The sequence below is a fragment of the Rhinopithecus bieti genome, unplaced genomic scaffold (genome assembly GCF_001698545.2).
Source record: "Rhinopithecus bieti isolate Rb0 unplaced genomic scaffold, ASM169854v2 scaffold_28542, whole genome shotgun sequence".
NCBI classification, from domain to species: domain Eukaryota; kingdom Metazoa; phylum Chordata; class Mammalia; order Primates; family Cercopithecidae; genus Rhinopithecus; species Rhinopithecus bieti.
In genome coordinates this window covers 11,486-29,940 of record NW_016812506.1, presented here as the reverse complement: position 1 = coordinate 29,940, position 18,455 = coordinate 11,486, and the positions used below count along the sequence as shown (strand labels likewise).

Here is an 18,455-nt window from a genome sequence, read left to right as displayed (position 1 = left end):
AAAAAAAAAAAAAAAAAAAAAAAATAGACTAAATTTTAAATCATCAGTCATCTCATTCTGTCATGCAATTTCACCCTAAGCCAGACTTACTATGAAAAAGGAGATTTTTGTCCAATTTACTTTGGACCTAGGGAGTTTACTTAGGAGCTCTTACAATATACCCAGCGGAGATGAAAACCTCAAAGGCAATAGTTATAAAGACAAAGAAGGTATTTCTTATCTAGATTCACCAACCCTCGGTCACAACTAAATATGCATTTGAGCAAGAAGCAGAAGGCATCCAGGGTGCCTGAAGTGCTATTACCATCTCCAGGTTTTCAATATGTGTGTCAGGGCTGTTCACCAATGAGGAAACTAAGGCTGCCATTTCTAAGGCACAACAGTATGACTGAGAAAAATCATAAAACTGCAGATTCAACAAACAAAAAACAATTTTTTCATTGAGTACCCTAACTACCACCCTAGGAAAGCTCTCAACCTCTGTGCCCTTCAGCATTCATCTTCATCTGCAAATGCACAAATTTTACTTACAGAACTGTAGCTAGTGGGGACATGTCTATCTCCCCTGCTGGGCTGGAAGTCCTCATTCAGCTTTGTCAGCATTGGCCCTCACTTGACATCCTCGTCTGGTCTCCCACTTCCCCATCTAGCCTCATTCCCTACCTTCTTCTGCAGAGACCCTTTATTCTAGTAATGAGAAATACGTGTGCTTCTACAAAGTCATTTATAATGCATTTGTGCATTTGTCCTTGTCCCTGCTCCTTTCTCTGCCTAGATCCCCCTTCTCCATTTTCAGACCCATTCTCCATCTTCTCCCTTTCTGTTGTTATCAGAAGACAGTTTTAACATTATCTATCCATGAGAACTTTTCTGAGACCTCTTCTGTTATCTCTTGATATTATGACTATAATTCTACTAAATCGCACATCACACTGCATCCTATTTTTTTTTCTCATGTTAGTCTCCCCAATAACACTAAAACTGCTTAACATTAAAGGCAATGATTTTGCTTTGCATAACTAGGACTTTGAAATGAGCCTAATTATATATGTATATATATGAGTATATATATACACACACACACACACCCAAATACACACACACCGCTCATATATAGTACTATGACATAGCCTTTAGTGTTTAAATGAGTCTAAGAACAGCAATATTAACTCTATGTTCTCTGTAACTTCTTTAAGTACTATAATGCTCTCACAAATGTTGAACATACTTTAATAATGGTGGAGAAATGAGGAGACTCTGATTAAGAATACCTAACTCTCTGATAAGTTAGACACAACTAGCTAAGGGAAATCCAAGCTCTGGCAAGAGAGCTTGGAAAGCAATTCAATTCATTTGCTACACATTTACTGAATCCATCTTCCATGGTGTCACAATCAGTAGTATCATGTTTGCAAGTAGACACTACCTTAAATATCAGAAATGGCTTAAAATTAGAAGAGAACTTTCTTCCAAAAGGTCAATAAAAGAGGCAGACCTCTCTAACTCATGTGTGTGGGACATGGAAGCCAGTCAGATGATGAGAAGTAGTAAGAGTCCTAACCAAACACCAACTAAAGCATCAAGGATGCTTGCCAAACTGGAAGGAAACGTCCTGTATCAACTTAGCAAAGTCTCTGAGAAAAACCACAAACCCTATTGTTCACCAACAATTAGGTTATCAGCAGTATTGAAACAAAAATGTTTGTGGTCTTGAGCTGCCTACAAGTAATAGATTTTCAGGTTACCATTCTAAAGAGAGATGAGATTAGCAGTCCAAATAAAATACTAATATTGACCTCTGATGAGCCAACCAGGAGACAACTGGTGTACACAATCTGATTAGGGGAATTCTGGAAAAGGTGAGAAGCTACATTTCCACAACCTCAGTACATACTTGGAGCTCATTTTCTCTAAAATTAAAACCAAAGTGAGGTAAATTATCTCTAAAAGTCTAGCTTTTCCTCCTTAGAGCACTGTTACTGCAGCCACTGAAATCACTGTGATCAGAAACTCTGCCTTAAAACTCTATTCAATAAGGCCAGTGATACAGCTAAACTGTTCCTTATACTCATAGGGAACAGTATCAATTGTACATAATGTCATATTTCTGGACATGTATTTAAGGCATAAAACAAATAAATGAAGGACAGAAGAAAGGAACTGTGAATGTGTATAAAAGCAGTGATTAATATTGCCAGAGTATTTTTTTCTCCAGATCTGTATTTTACTTCAATAATACTGTTTGATAAAGTTTTGGCCAGGTAAGGATTCTTCTAAAAAGATCCTTCTCTTTGCAAAATTATGAGCATTTTCTCATTCTTGTAGTTTTGACCAAACCAATAATAGTGACTAGTGTAATTTTGCAGTTATTATAGGAAAGATCCTGATTTTTAAATGGGTTGACACAATCCATCTTCTGAGCTCTAGTACAAGAACTTTTTCTCTTTTATCTAAACTAGCAGCACCAAACTTGGAGGAGAATGTAGTAGAGGAAGGCATCTTTTTTGACTCATAATAATTTATTGCAGAAAATTATGTAATTGTTTTACAAAAGCATATCATTTCTAAACCACAAGTTTAAGATGAAGTTAATCTAGGAATGACTAAAAATCAAGATACGTTGACATGAAATATCTAATAATTCAAACCATTTTGCGGAGAAAAATCTCATTCAAAAGATTACTAATATTTTTAATGATTTTAAGAAATCAAGATAATAGTTGTAACCGTAGAAATATGATAACCACATATTCCCCACTGGGATACTCTATTCCTCTCTGAGAGTTTTTTCTGTAGGAGATGGTTAAGAAGGTTAACCTGAACTGGTGATAGCCACCACCCATGTGCTGCCCAAGAACCTTGCTTGCTTTATTTATTTATTTATTTATTTATTTATTTATTTATTTATTTATTGACGTAGTTGCCCAGGGCATGATCTCGGCTCACTGCAACCTTCGCCTCCTAGGTTCAAGTGATTCTCCTGCCTCAGCCTCCCGAGTAGCTGGGATTACAGGCACGCACCACCACACCAGGCTAATATTTGTGTTTTTAGTAGAGTCGAGGTTTCACTGTGTTGGCCAGGCTGGTTTTGAACTTCTGACCTCGTGATCCACCCACCGCCTCAGCCTCCCAAAGGAACCCTGCTTTCTCTTCAGGTGTTTAATCATCTTAGTTCAATGGAGGGGAAAGGATGTTTATGTGACTTGATGCTCATTGTGGGATTAATACATTTTTCTCATCTAACCTCAAAACCTTCTTCCCCATGCTGCCCCACCCTACAAAGTATGTTTGCTCATATCTGGAATATATTGGGGTTTGTCTTTGATTCTCCTCCACTCTGTTTTTTTTTTTTTTTCATCTTCTTTACTTACTGAATACTATGATATTGCAAGTACGAACAATGCCAAAGAAGAAAGAATAGTAAGAACAGTGCCAAAAAGCACATATTCTACTTGCTGAAAATAAAAAGAAAACTCCTTAGAGAATTAAAAAGAATTTAAAAGTGGTAGACAATTTTGTGCCTGCCAAAGTCTCAGAGTTGGTATGTCCCTATTAAAGTCTAGAGCTCCCCAGGTTTATCTTGTCGAAGAAAGTTACCTGCCCAAGCTCTAGGTCTAGTTCATTATTAAAAGTACCTGCTAAAATTGGAAGCACACAGAAGAAACTTTACAGGTAAAACAATTACAACTATGTGCACAGAACAAAACAGACTGTATAACACACCACACACACACACATACACACACACACACTCCATGATTGGACTGTAGGCTAGTGAGGTCTTCAAGGTTTCTAGTACAAATTCCTCAATCCTGAGATTCCTTCATGTCCCAATTACTAGTGATAGGGGAATCTGAAGGACAGCTAGGTTTATCTTTGGACAATTAATTACTAAGAGAGTCATTTGGTTCTTACAGCATTAACACACTGGTCCTAGTTCCTCTTTGAGATACGTAGAAGTCTGTTATCGCTTCCAGATGACCACTCTCCAGATATCTAAAGGCCGGTATCTTATTCCTACTGACTTTATTAAAGTAAATGTGCCATTTCTCTACAACCATTTTTAATGCAACAATGCAACAAAATTTGTACTTAAAAAAGTAAACAATTTGATACATGAAAGCAAGAATGTTGTGGCTGACACAAAAGGAGTCCACAGTCCCAGCCCACCTCTAAAGAGGTTTCACTCACTCAGTATTGACAGGGACTGCTCCAAAAATTCCTCAGATAGCTTGAGACTCATCAGTATGCTGGTATGCCTGGTCTAAATATTCTCTGTTCACCAACCCTCTCTACATTATGACAACCATGCCTGGAGATAAGCGTGATCTAACCAATAAAAAGTAGGACTCTTGACATTCCCTCTTCCTAATATCACTTAAGTGGTGTCAGTTTCATTAATGGTCCCATCACACTGCTGGGTCGCTTGAAATTGTCACTGTGGTGACAAGGCAGGTCCTTTCCAGTCTACATTTATGTAATTGGCTTTATGACCCCTCAATGTATGATTTCATATCTAACAACATCGAATTCAGGCCATCCAAAGGTGTATGAAGAAAATTATCTAGAAAGTTGCCTTAAGGAAATATCTGTATAAAACTTTCTAGACTTTATTCACTCACATTGACTCTAATCTGAGGTCTGAAATGGAAAAACAGTCTTTTAGCTGAAAGCTTCAGACAGTAATTTGGAGCATTTTGATTCTGAGTGAAACACACATACACACATTTATCATTATATGCAAAATGGTCTGTACAATTAGAGCCTTATTTTTGATCTTTAAGATACACTTAGTAATTACTTAGTAATTTTCAATACACAATACTAATTTTTTTTAAAAATGCACATTCATAAAAGGATTATTTTTCTAGACATCTGAAAGTCCTTTGACCAAACTTTGGTTTAACTCTTAAATACAGACTGCAATGTAATTGATACTAAATAATAATTGTTCATTTATGATCATAAGAAAAATTAACACATAAACAAACAAAAAAGCACAAGATTCTTTTTACACCATCACCTGCCTTCCAGAACTATGTTGTGCCCTGGGCTAGAACATACACAATTCAGGCCAGATTTTACTTTCAGAAACATTTCCCCTTGCAGCTGTTGATGTCTCATAGATATCAGAATAACCTGTGCTTTGAAATGATCTGCTGATATCATTGATTTTCAGGAGAGAAGGGAGGCTCCTCCCACACTGCTCATGACTAAGATGATCTGTGTGGAAACAGGCTCCTGGTTGCTTCGAAATGTATTGGCTCTTGGCTGTTTCCCACTCTACCTGAATCCATGACCCTCTGTCTGCTTGAAATATCATCATTTATCTTCAGAGTCACGGAGTGTTAGGTCACAAAAAACAAGTTATTATCTGAAACTCCTTTTAGAGATTCCTATTACGTGAAGAAAGAGCCAGAGAAACAGTTAAGTAACTAACAAAATTTAAATATTCATACACTTCTACGCCTCTCTGATCATTTTTATGTGCCTTTTAAAAAAAATTCATCTTTTTTTTCAGATTACTAAATACCTGATCATTGTAAGAATGCAAAAAAATTCAGAGGTGTATGAAGTTCCATCGTCATCCCTCCTGTTTCTCCAAACTGTGCCTCTGAGATAACCCATTTTTGAAGCCTGATAAGTATCATTCCATGTTTTGTTAACATGTTTACAAAGTCTTATATAAACGTAGATACATAATACATCCAGGTTTGTAATGCAAGCTATTACAAATCTAAGATAATTTTACATTATTCTACAACATAAACTTCTGGGCTCAAGCCATCTTCCCACTTCTGCCTCCTTAAGTACTAGGATTACAGGTGTGAGCCACAGTGCCTGATTATAATTTGCTTTTAAACTTAACATTATTATCATGAATAGCCTTCCAAGCCAATAGGCCGTATGACCACATTGTTTTGAGGCACTGCACAGTATTCGACGGAACAAATGTAAAATAATGCACATAACCATCCCCCTTTTGGTGAACAATGTCTTTTCTGGTTTGCTATTACAATACTAGTTAACATAGTGATACAGATTTCTCTACATATTTATGTTTTTTATTTTATAGGGTATATGCCTACATGTGAGAGTGACATACCAATGTACACATTCTTAATATTTTTATGTGTTACCTACTCTCCCAAAAGAGTCAACAGTGTCAGTGTACACTCTTTTCCCAACAATTTTGATTAAATTGGATGTTGTCAGCTTTTCTAAATGGTGTCAAGATAGTGGGTAAAAATAAATCACATTTTATTGTTTTAAGGCATACTTCTATGGCACGAGTGTAAGTATTCTAAATTGTTATTTTATTGTAGTTCTTATTAAAGGTTATAATCATCACTTGTCAAGACACAGTGAGCCATTTTTCCACACTACTTTTGAAAATCCAGAAGTGTACAAAATTCACATATTTCTTTTTTAAGTGTCCCATGAAATACAAATGTTAACTTACCTACTAGCAAACTTCATACTGCAATTCTATTATAAGAATTAAACTATGGGTGTTATTGGAATCAAACCATAAGATTCTAATTTTAATCATCTGATCTAAGTGTCAATCGTAACAACCAAAAGAGATCTGCCAATCTCCTAACCTAGCTATCACAGTCAAATTAACAAAAAATTAACAAACAAGACAACAACCAAAATCTATGCAGATTATCACTAAGAATATGATATGATCCAGTGGAGCTCCTTTGAATTGAGGGATAGGGAAGGATTATGTGAGGTGGTAATAATTAAACTGAGATCTGAGTGTCAAAAAGAACGAGGTGAGGGAGAAGAGGAGACTAGGAAGGCATAGACAAGGAATAGAAAGGCCAGTGTGTCTACAAAATAGTGAGAGTGGTAGAGAATAGGAGGATAGAAGGAGGAATTTTAAAGATTAAAAGAGAAGTAGATTTGAGGATAGGAGATAGGAACTAGGAGTCCTGTTCGCACCTTTGAAGTTTAAGGCCTATTATAAATCCAAGGGTAGATGAGGATCAGCACCTCAAGAGATGGCTCTAGGGGCCAGGAAGGGGCCAGGATGGACAATACAGATTTAGCGGACGCTGGCGTCAAGATGTCACTTAAAGCCACTTGAGATCATCTAGGGGTTATCCAGAGAAGCAAAAATTAGTCAACGAAGGTGTAAACAAGGATATAACGTCAGTTGAGCACTAGTCTTCAAAAACATAGCAGTATTACACTTTGATTTATGCAAAAAAAGATTTTAAATATCAGATATATCCAAAGTTGTAATTTGCATTATTTTAAATGGCTTGGGAATTCATTATAAGGCACCCATGCTCAGTCATCTTATGAGGCAAAAATTTTCTATTAAAATGCCAATAATATCCTCTAAAGAGTGTTTGTGAATTCAGACACTTACCTGTGAAGTGGCAGCATTTTAAGTGAGTCATTATTAGAGTGATATAGGTATTAATACAAAATGTTCTGGCCTCAAAAGTGAACACAGAAAACTATCTGTCACAAAACCTTATCTGATACACAAAAAAAGTTTAATAATGCAGGAAATAACAAATAAATAAGAAAAGCTCATGTGAGAGAGTAACTTAACAAGTGTAAGTACTTTGATTCTGGTGACCTTGGGAATGAGTGTCTCCTTAAATTTTGTACCCCAGGTGATTCTCCTCCCTCAGCCTGGTCCCAGACAAGTTGATTCCCTTTCTTTACCCTAAAGAGACATGCTTCATTTACTCGAATGATTAAAATTCAAGAATGTGCATATATTAATTAAAATGTTGACATCTAAAAGTCCAAATTGGAGGTGCTGTGGTCCCAAGAAGCCTTAAAATTATACAAATACGTGACCTAACATAAATGAAAGTAAACAGACTTCAACCAATAATGTTAATCTCATAATTTATCTCATATCATGTAATTTGTTCTTAATCACTTTTGAAAGTAGTTCAACACTGTACATCATAACATCTAATATATCTTTAATTTTTCAATCTGTTTACAAGTGTGTTTCCTCTAATAATGACAGTAATAAGGAAAAGGATGGCTTTACAATAAAATTCTAACAAATACACACAAAATTCACTGAAAGAGCTGTTCTGTTTTGAAGCCATTAAGTGCGTGCCAGGAATTTTCCAAGTAAGTAACTGAAACTCTTAAAACACATGGAGGCTTAGAAAAAAAAGTTTTCACATCTCAATACAAGTTTAATTTATTGATGAATGAATAAGCAATTTTAGCAGATAATCTATTTCCATGATGTTTAAAATGTATTATTTATGATAATATAGATACATTATAAATATGAAATTAATAAATCTTGATTAAATTCCAAGTAATAAATACATAAGACTTCAAGAATTATGATTTTCTTAATTGACATTTTAGCTTTATTCTAAAGGAAAACATAATAAGCCTAATACATACACCAGGAGAATACAAAGAGTAAAATAGAATGGACTTAAATAAATTTGCTCAGTTCAGTGACAAAACCAGAAAATGAAGAAACAGTTTACTTTTAAACATCATTCACATTCCTCAGCCTCTAATTGGCTTATTCATAAAATGTGCTGTTTACAGAAAATTTAGTTTTTTCAGCAGTCAACAAGATCTTATTTCAAAGTTCAAAAAAATGTAATTAGAAAAAATAGACACTTTAATTCCAGAAATGCTGTAATTAAAATTAACTTTTTCATATCAAGTAAATTAAACTGCATAGTCTAAAAACTTAAGTTCCAATTCCTAATTCATATTGCAACATGCTAATAAAATGAGGACGAATGAAACTAGCAAAGTCTGTACTTTCCATAAATAACTATATGAAAACTTGAAAAGAGAAGTACAGTATATTTACTCAACAGTAGAAGAAACAGCTAGCACTTTTTAAATGCCATTTATGTAGTTATCTCATCACTCAATATGGGCTAAGTAAATAAATAAAAGACAGCAAAGATTAAAGAAATAAACTCATTAGAAAATAAAACAATGATCAAAGAAATAGTATTCACACAAATTTCAAAGAGGATAGACAAATCATAAACAGAAAAAAAACTGCCCTATAAGGATAGAAACAGGAAAAAAAAAGGCAGTAAGTAAAAGTAAGGCAATGTAAATAAGTAGCATGCTTATGCTGCAGACAATGTCATCATGATTAAACTCGAGGTGTGAAAGAGAAAGAGTCTTACCTGAGTGAGGAAGACACATGATATATAAAGCAAATAAAAACAGGAGAAGACTGGGCTTCCATTTCCAATGGCAGCTCCACATTCGATCTGAGCGAAACATCCTGCAAAGAAAGAAAATGGCAATTAGGACATTCAACATTCAGTAAAGCATTACGACAAATAAAGTAATAGTATAGGTTTCCAGCATGGACTGGAAAATAAACCTTTTTCAGCCTTGCTTCCAAATAGTGGAGCAACTTAAAAGATAACGACGACCTAATGACTTCCTTCAAGCTAATTAGCAAAAGAAAATAAATCCATGCATTTTATTTGCCACATGGCAGCACTTTCCTTATCAAAATATACATAATAGGTGATTTCTGCATAAGGATGGGTAGTCAGACAATTCAAAAAAATTACTTATTAAAAAGTAAAGCAATTTTAGCTTCAGCCTCACCAGACTCATGCTCATCTGGGTAGAAGAAGGATGTTTCTATTAACCTTCCTTATAATCTCCCAGAAATTTAGACTGTAAGGGTGTGTTTTCCTTAATGTCTGCTGCTTTACAAATGGAAATATTTAACATAAAATCAAATTGCCCAAGCTCTGTTCTATCCCCTAAAGTGATACATTGAAGCATTAGTATTCCAAAAAAGGTAAAGTCTTTATATATAAAATAGCTATCAATGTTTTTAAATGGCTATTAAACACCAGGTATTATAGAAAGTAGTAAATGACATTAGATGGAGAGGTGGTGCTTTGAAAACTCAACAATCCTTCTGCACAACAGACTCATTTAATTCTGAAAATTATATTTAATAATGATTTAGAAAGGAACATTCATATTATATTGTCTCAAAAAAAATGGTATAATACAGTTCATTGAATCAGCACCATCAAAAAAAAAAAAAAAAAAAAAAAAACCAGCAAAGAAGGAAGAAATTAAAAATGTTAGTCATCAAAAGGGACCATAAGCAGACTGGTGAGCAGAAGAGTTGGGAGGCAGAAAGGTAAGCAAGCAGTAGCCAGAAATCTCCAGGAGACCTGAAAATCCCCTGAGGGAGAGTTACTTTGCCTATAAGTAGTAACTTAGACTCATTTTATCGAGGAGCAACTAAAAAGATACTTTAGGGTCACAGTAATATCTAAAGCCTAAAGTTTGCTTACCTGGGTAAAATGTGTAATACTAAACAGAAAAGCAGAAAGAGAAATACTCAAATGAGCAAAATTAGACATCAAAGGACTCCTGCACTTGCCTCAAGCCTGCATTTTTTAATCTTTAAGAGGCCATCTCCATCTCATGGCCAAGAGAACAAGCTTAGAGTGAGACAGATCTGGTTTGCTACTTATGAACTATGCTGCAACCCTTGGGAAATTGCTTGATGCCTTGTGCCTCCTATTTCTCACCTGTAAAATAAGAAACAGCAATAAACCTAGTCCACAGTGTTACTGAGATGATTACATAACACGACACCTTGCAAGAACAGTTCATGACACTCAGCAAGTACTCAATAAATATCAGCTATTATTATTATTATTATTATTATTATTCCTATCATTCCAGATATTCTCCTTCAAGTGCTGTTATTCTGTCCATAGTGAAATCAAAGGAAAAGATTCAATCAAGAATAAACAAGATTAATCTCATATGCCAAGACCAATCAATTGACTTTATGGTCACTTCTGAGATCACCTGGGGACTGAAATGAAATTGGTTATTCATGTCTGCTAATGAATACAGAAATGTTAAGTAGTGTCTGAAACTCATGCCACGTTTTATTATTCACCAAACTAGAAGTTCTAGAATCATGCAGGTCTCCTGATGGAAATTCTAAACTAGGAAAATTTGAAACTAGGAAAAGGTTAAGATTTGAAGAGTATCTGTTGTTCGCAAGTATGTTTTCAAATCCATCCATCCAAAATATTTGAGATTAAAAGAAGCACTGCTAATGAGAAGTATGTTTTAGTAAATAAGAAATTAGTAATTATAATAACGGATGTAGACTCTCGAACAGCACCAACTTACCTCCTGGTGCCTCTATAAATTGTGTGGTTTGTAGGGCAAGTACTTAAACCCTTAGTCTTTTCTTCTGTAAATAGGATATTACCCACCAAAAAGAACTTGAAATAACAGTACAGGGTAATCTGTAAGGGCTTTTAAAACAGTAGGTGACAAACTTCCGTCCCATAGAAAGTTCACTTATTTGGAAGAATAGGCCTGTTTCCTACTGATGCTGGATGAATGAGTATGCTTTTAAAACAAAAGTACAATTATATATTCAAAGAAATTTAGAGCTAGAAGGACCAATGCTGAAGTCTAACTGAATCTTCTCATTTCACAAGAAAAAGGAAACTTGGGTCCAGAAAAATAAAGAGACAGACCAGTCAAACCTGGCTGTCACCCTTACCGATATTAACAGAAGGATGTATCAGCTCAATAGAATTCCCATCTTCTTACACTTTTTGATATATGACAATTATCTTTTATCAACATGTAAATAATGGCTCTTAGATTCATATAATCTCTAAATAATACTCATAGACTCCTGCTCATTAGTTTCGCCACAAAACACTATTTATGCGCTCAGGCAACTTCTTCGCTATAAAAGGTTTCAGCATTTAGGGATTCCGTATTCAATTCTGAAGCTGTCTTATCCAAGCTGCCTGCAATCCTATCAGTTGCAAATGATGACCACGGCTTAAGGCATTCCATGTGTCCAGATTCTATCACTTCAGACAGAAAAGAAACCCAACAAGGCAAGCACTTGTAACTAAACAAACCATAGGACAGGCAAACTTTCATCCACTTTACAGTTTACTGAAGAAGATAAACAAATAAATTAAGAATAGAACAGAGGAAGGAAAGTACTATGTGTTTTCTCAGGGGATCACTTAGCAAAGATACACCCCTGAGATTTAAATAACTATCTCCCAAGAATGGAAAATCCTGAACAGGGTTACTAAGGTTCTAAATATGAACTATGAGGAAAAACACACACACACACACACACACACACACACACACAAGTACACTCATATCATTTTGATTGTGGTCTTAAAGTTCTATTGAAGACAGCAGGAACATTTTTTAAGTAAAAGACAGAGTCATAGACTCCTATATCTGGAAGAATCTAAAGATTATGCAAAAAAATCTATCATCTTACAGGTGAAAAACTAAGATACTAAATTACTTGCCCAAGATCATATGATCAGTGGTGTCAGAGTTAAAACATCATTTTTGCCACTTGGCTTCCAACCTAGCATCCTTCTTGAGAACCACACTACCTCTGTTGCAAACTTGTTCCCCTTTTCAATCTACATAAGCTACAAAATACAATTTGCTTGAGTCCTGTTTCAGGAAGCTTTAGAATGTAACCCTTCTACAGAATTGCTTTAAATGTGGATATGATTCCTTGTACGCATTATTTTATCCAAATGGATCACCGAAATAATCTTAAAAACCTACCATTTTCCATCTCTCTACTCCTACTGGTTTCCCCAAAAGTCACAATTTAAAGAGAAATTAGTGAAGAAATTTTGATATTAGCGGAGAAATTAATATGACACTAATGCAACCAATAACGGCAATTGTCAGAATTAACTGCTTTCGCCATATCCCATCCCTGTTTCTATGGCAAATCTTTTCATAAAAGGGACTGGGGAGTGGCAGAGAAAATACCTTAATTCTTCCAGAGTGAAAAGAACAGTAATTTGGTTTATTCAAGTCTGCTCATAAGCGTATTTCTTTTTTTAGTTAAAGATCATGTTCCTGAGCCAAAGTAATGTATTAAAAAAAAAAAAGTGCTATTCTATTAACTCAATTTAAGTCCCTTTATTAAGTTGGGTGTACCTCCACTTCAAAAAGGCTGATTTATTCTTCAACCCTGCACAAATCTTAAACTTTATTTGAACAGTAACATGTATAACTGGCTTATACCAGAGGTGAGAGTAAAACTCAGCCCTAAGAATTACACACATAGGTACACAAGAATGAGCACACGTGAAACTTGGGAAATCTGAAAAAGAGAAGTAAATTGTATCAATATACTGGTTTTAACATTGTACTATAGGTTTTCCAAATGCTACCACTGGGGAAACTGGGTCAAATGTATACTGGATCTCCATACTTTTTGGCAACTATATTTGAAGTTAGAAATACCTTTAAAATTTCAATTGAAAAATTAACTCTTAAGCCCTTATGTATACAACTTGTTCTCAGATGGTTCAGAAAAAAATTTTGTGTGTGTGTGTGTGTGTGTGTGTGTGTGTGTGTGTGTGTGTACAGGAGGGGCTGGTGGGGAGGCAGGTAAGGAGGAACAGGAATGATTAAACAAATGGGGCCAATAATTAGAATAGGTGATTCTGGGTAAAAGGTATAGAGGTGTGTTCTTTCTTCGCATTACTTTTATTCTTGAAAACTTCCTGTAGATTTAAAATGATTTCTACAAGAGTTAAATACATACACATTTACATTGAAATATATCACTGTTTTCATGTCACAGCTCTCTCTTCACTATTGAGTATTATTGCTTTAATCATTGTCACTTTGATAGAAGAAGTTGTGTCTCATTTGAATTTCGTTTGGATTGTCACGTTCAAGTCATTTGTATAGTTTTCTATTACAAATGTAAATATTTTCCTCATTGATTTGTGATTTTTTAACCACTCTTATTTTAAATATGTTCAACTTTTGTCATATTTGCTCTGCTTTAAATAAATTAATCTTGAAGCTTTTTTTAAGGCATTACAGATAATTCCATTTCAAGTAATGCTTATAAAGGAAAGTAAGATGACACTCAGGTAGCCACATTTTTTAATCAATATATCCTTGATACAGTACCACCCCAGTCAACTAGATTGCATCTTAACATCATCCAATGTAGATAATAATCTCATCCAATTAGAAATGAAAATTGAAAGATAACAGTTTTTGCCCATGCATACCACAAACATTGAACAAAGTCTTTTCTATTTAGTCTAAATTCTAAATAGACTGTAGAAACTTTTAATCATCCCATCAGAAATGTAAACTCTGTAAGATATATAGGCCGTTAGAAAATGGTCACATTTTAAAAAGCGGTCATTAGTTTATTTTTAATATGTAAACTAACTTTCTTTCAAATCATTATTTCCAGACATCAGAGTCATGTGTCCAGTTAGGCTACAAAACTACAGGCTTCTAATATTTCCCATAAACCAAGAGACAATAGCTTTATTCACCATTCATATTGAAAAAGCACAATGTCGTATAATTTATATAAGCCATAAATGGAACAGTAGCTTCATGCAGCTTGAGACGAATTAACGCAAGTCTTGCTACATCTACTAAATTTCTTAGGGTATGAAAAATATGCAGTCACTACAACTCCCAAATATATTCGTAAAGTCTATAATTTAAAAACTTGACTGTAACAATATACAAATACACTTTCTCCACAAGGAGGAGGCAGAAAACACACGTTAAGTAGTTTCTGTACTTGAATCTATTAAAATTTAAAGCATAATATAGCTTATGTTCCCCATTTTAACATTTCTCAACAAGATAGTAAGAATATCAATCTTGGAAAGATTGGTAATTCTTTCCATATATTCTAACAAACCAATACCTAAAAAGAATCAGACCATCCTAAACCACTCCATATGAATCGTAAACAGCAAAATGGAAAAAAACATACTTACCATCTGGTAAAAAATGGAAACTTTCAGTCAAAATAGCTCAATAAAGAATCTCAAATCCAGGTATCAAGCCCTATTTTCTATGTGATTTCATATTCACGTTTTACCCTATAATGACCCTGGGGAACTGGGTCAAAGGTATACTGGATCTCCGTACTTTTTGGCAACTATATTTGAAGTTAGAAATATCTTTAAAATTTCCATTGAAAAATTAAACTCTTAAGCCCTTATGTATACAACTTGTTCTCATATGGTTCAGAAAAGAATTGTGTGTGTGTGTGTGTGTGTGTGTGTGTTTGTGTACAGGAGGGGCTGGTGGGGAGGCAGGTAAGGAGGAACGGGAATGATTAAACAAATGGGGCCAATAATGACATGATTTTTTAATCACGAAGAATTCAAGTGGACTATATAACTTAATTTCATGATCAGGAAATTTTTACATAACCTGTTGATAAGCTTAACATCTTTTATTTTAAAACAGGTATTTATACTTTTATGTGTAATATGCTTTTATCTCATAAGATCTAAATACTTAGGAAAGCTGAAAAAACCTGGGCAAATATCTGCTGTCAAAATCCCGAGTATATTTTCAAGAAAAACTGAAGCTGAAAACAAGCTCATATTACTTCAAAATGTGTAGCCTGTATATGAGAACAAGTCTTATATGAAAATGCTGGCTGTATCCCAAAATAATTTTTTTCAAGTTATACCTTGCCGATTCCACTGGCATAAAGGAAACTTTAAAACTCCCAGGTATGGAATTATTTCACATGCTGTTTTAGTAAAAATACGTGGTTCATTTCTGATTACATCTCACAGTACTAGAAACAGAGTTACTGAATGCTATGCTTGTGGGCACTATCCTTTCTCCTATTTTAAAAATGTGTGTTTGGGGAGTGGGGAAGTAGGTAATGGAAAGTGCAGGAAAGTCTGGAAAAATAGGACCTAGGGGCAGGTCTTTCCCTATGTACTGAACTGAAAGAGTAAATTCATGTAAGTTCCAGGAGCTGGGGGAAGGAGGGTTAAGTACCAAGTTCTAGAAATTGTTGTACGAGAGTTAGTGGAAGGGGATAAAACGTCTGTCACGGTGTCCGCCCAAGATTAAGTAAAACGCCAGAAGGAAAATTACCTATTACAAGAAAAAGAAACTTCTTATTTGGCCACAAAAATAAGCTTGGCCCTTTTGAGTACAATCTTCCTTTTCCCATTCTGGAAGGCCAGACGGTGCCTGGCGACCCTTTTATGGGGTCGCTCTGAGCCACCTCACCATTAGGATGACAATTCTATGGAAGCAAAACCTTTCAAGTTTCTGTTTCAATGCCCCAATTTTCCCCGCCCCCATAAGTCTATGGAAGTCCCCTCAGATCCTATCACGTAACGTGGCATAACCCTTAATTACTTCTTAATCTCCAAAGCACACTGAAAACATTTTCTGCGCACCTTAAAAAAAATTCAAACACCCCAAAGATCCAAGAATAACTTCTACAGTCAATGGTGACAATGTGTAAAGTCAACATTCTCTCGGCATACCAGTACCTTCCAAGACCCCAGGTGTTGATCCCGGAGAGTGCCTTCTTGGCAGGGCCAGGCCCCTGGACCGAGGAGCAGTGCCTGTTACTCCTTGTTTAATTTGAATTGAAAACACGCTTTCCCCATTCTTGAAGCCCTGCCCTTTTTATTAGGCTTTACACCGCCCAAATGTGAGGTTTACCTCGCTGGGAGGGGGAAGCCACACACACGTGTCACAACTCCACTTGGCAATAGTCCTACTCCTCAGTGCCTCGAGGGACAAACTGAAGCCAAAACTAGTTTATTCCCTCCGTGCAGTTGAAGTCCTTACAAAATCATTTCTCTTGAGGGTGGAGTGGTCGGGGAGGGGGCGTCAGAGGGTGGACAGAGATAAAAGAGTGAAGGAATTCCGAGCTGAAAGGTGGGACTTACATGTTGACATTACTGCGCCGAGGTCCCCTTCGGTCGCAAGATCATCCTCCACCACTTCCCCAGCTCTGCTGCCGCTGCTCCACCCAGAGGGAACCCGCGGCGGGACCCTCCTTTATGCTGTTTCTGGAGAGTTCATGGGCTTTCCAGACGGCGTAAGGTGAACCCTGGGCGCAGCGGCGTTCAGCGCAGGGCCTGTGGGCGAGAAAGCAGGCTGGCGGCAGGTTCCTCCTCGCAGGGAAGTTGGCAGGGTGAGGGCTAGAAGCTGAGGAAGTCGGGTGTGCGTGGGGCTGGTGCTGAGGAGATCCGGCCGGGCAGGGTGCGTGGGCGGAGGGGTGCGCGTCGGAGGTCTTCGCCCCTGCTAGCGGGAGGCGGGACTCGGTCACCACCTTGGGGACTTGGGTCCCCCTCGTGGGCGCAGGCTACTCTCCCCCGGCCCGTGCGCTCCGCCCGCGCTTCCGGCGCAGCGGCGTGACCGGAGCCGGGGCTCAGGTGCGGCGGCGGAGCTGGCGGCGTGGACTTCTGACTCGACTCCGGCGGCCGGGGTCTGGGCGCTCTGCGGCTGGGGCTGTCTCGGAGACGCAGCTGCCCCACCCAGGATCCTGAACCTCAGGGACGAAAGGGAGAAGTCGCCCCGCGGGGCGGGACAGGCGCTCTCGAAGCGAGTGGCGAAGGGAGAGTGGCGGCGGGTAGGCGTGGGGTGGGCGATGGACGCAGAGCCGGGCTGAGCGGGGAGGGGACAGGGCGGACCTGGAGGTCGCCAGAATGCTGGGAGCGCTGAACCGGGGAGACCCTCAAGGAGAGAAAGGAGAAACTAGGAAGGCAGGCGCTCCTGTGGCATCTCCCCAGCGTTTGCAGTCCACCCGAGTCCCCGCGCGGGCCCCCCGCCACGCTCCCGGGTGGTTGCTTTGCTTCACTTTTCTGCCACTTTCTTTACTTTTCTGTGTTTTCTCACTAGTTAGCTTGCTCGAAAAAATGAAGAAATGTTAACACGGGGCTGGGAAGATGGTCACATAACATTCTATTGAGAGGGATTGATTTGCCAATGTAAATCTAGCTGCTCGTTGGGGAAAGTTAGCTGCCTGCTCTCCAGTGCTCCTGTAAATTTAGTAGCTGTCTGGCAAAGGGATCTGGACACACCTCCTTGGGAATGAGAAACGAGAAGGGCTTACACTTGGAAAGAGGTTTTCTTCCCATTGTGTACTGCCAGAGTTAGTCCACAAAATGCTAGAGGCAAACCTTCCGGTGCCAGGACTGTATGCACATCCAGAACCCTAACAGCCCAGCTTGCACGGTGTACACACTGGCACATGCACGGGCCACGCACAGAAGTGCCCTAACAATTATTTAACGCTGATTAGCTTATGATAGAGAACTGTTGGTGGGTGCGGGGGTGGGGAAGAGGTAAAGCAGGACTTACTCACAGTTACAGGCAGAAAGGAAGCTGGAACGCTGCCACCAATTCCAGAGGCCTGAACATCTAGGGTGTGTTCTACTTGTCATTTTTATCAGTATTCATTTTGATGAATAAACAGTATGATTAATAGAGACGTTGAGTTGTAGCATTTAAGGGAAGTTAAGTTCTTCTGCCCAACTCTCTCACATTAACAGATAGGGAAATAAGACTGACAAGATCTGAGGTCTGTGCACACCAGCTAGAGGTGACCAGGGGCTAAGATCAGGTTCCCAGACTCCCCTTTT

General features: G+C 37.5%; 1 protein-coding gene across 1 annotated transcript in view; it reads right to left on the bottom strand.

Annotated features, from left to right (window-relative positions):
• Window positions 1–17,433, bottom strand: part of ADGRG6 (adhesion G protein-coupled receptor G6) — a 147,844-nt gene extending 130,411 nt beyond the window's left edge. The window contains 2 exon segments of the mRNA XM_017896413.1: window positions 9,162–9,262; window positions 16,758–17,433. Of these exon segments, the coding sequence (XP_017751902.1) occupies window positions 9,162–9,262; window positions 16,758–16,759 (103 nt within the window). The 5' untranslated portion in view covers window positions 16,760–17,433.
• Between the last annotated feature and the right edge of the window lie 1,022 nt (window positions 17,434–18,455).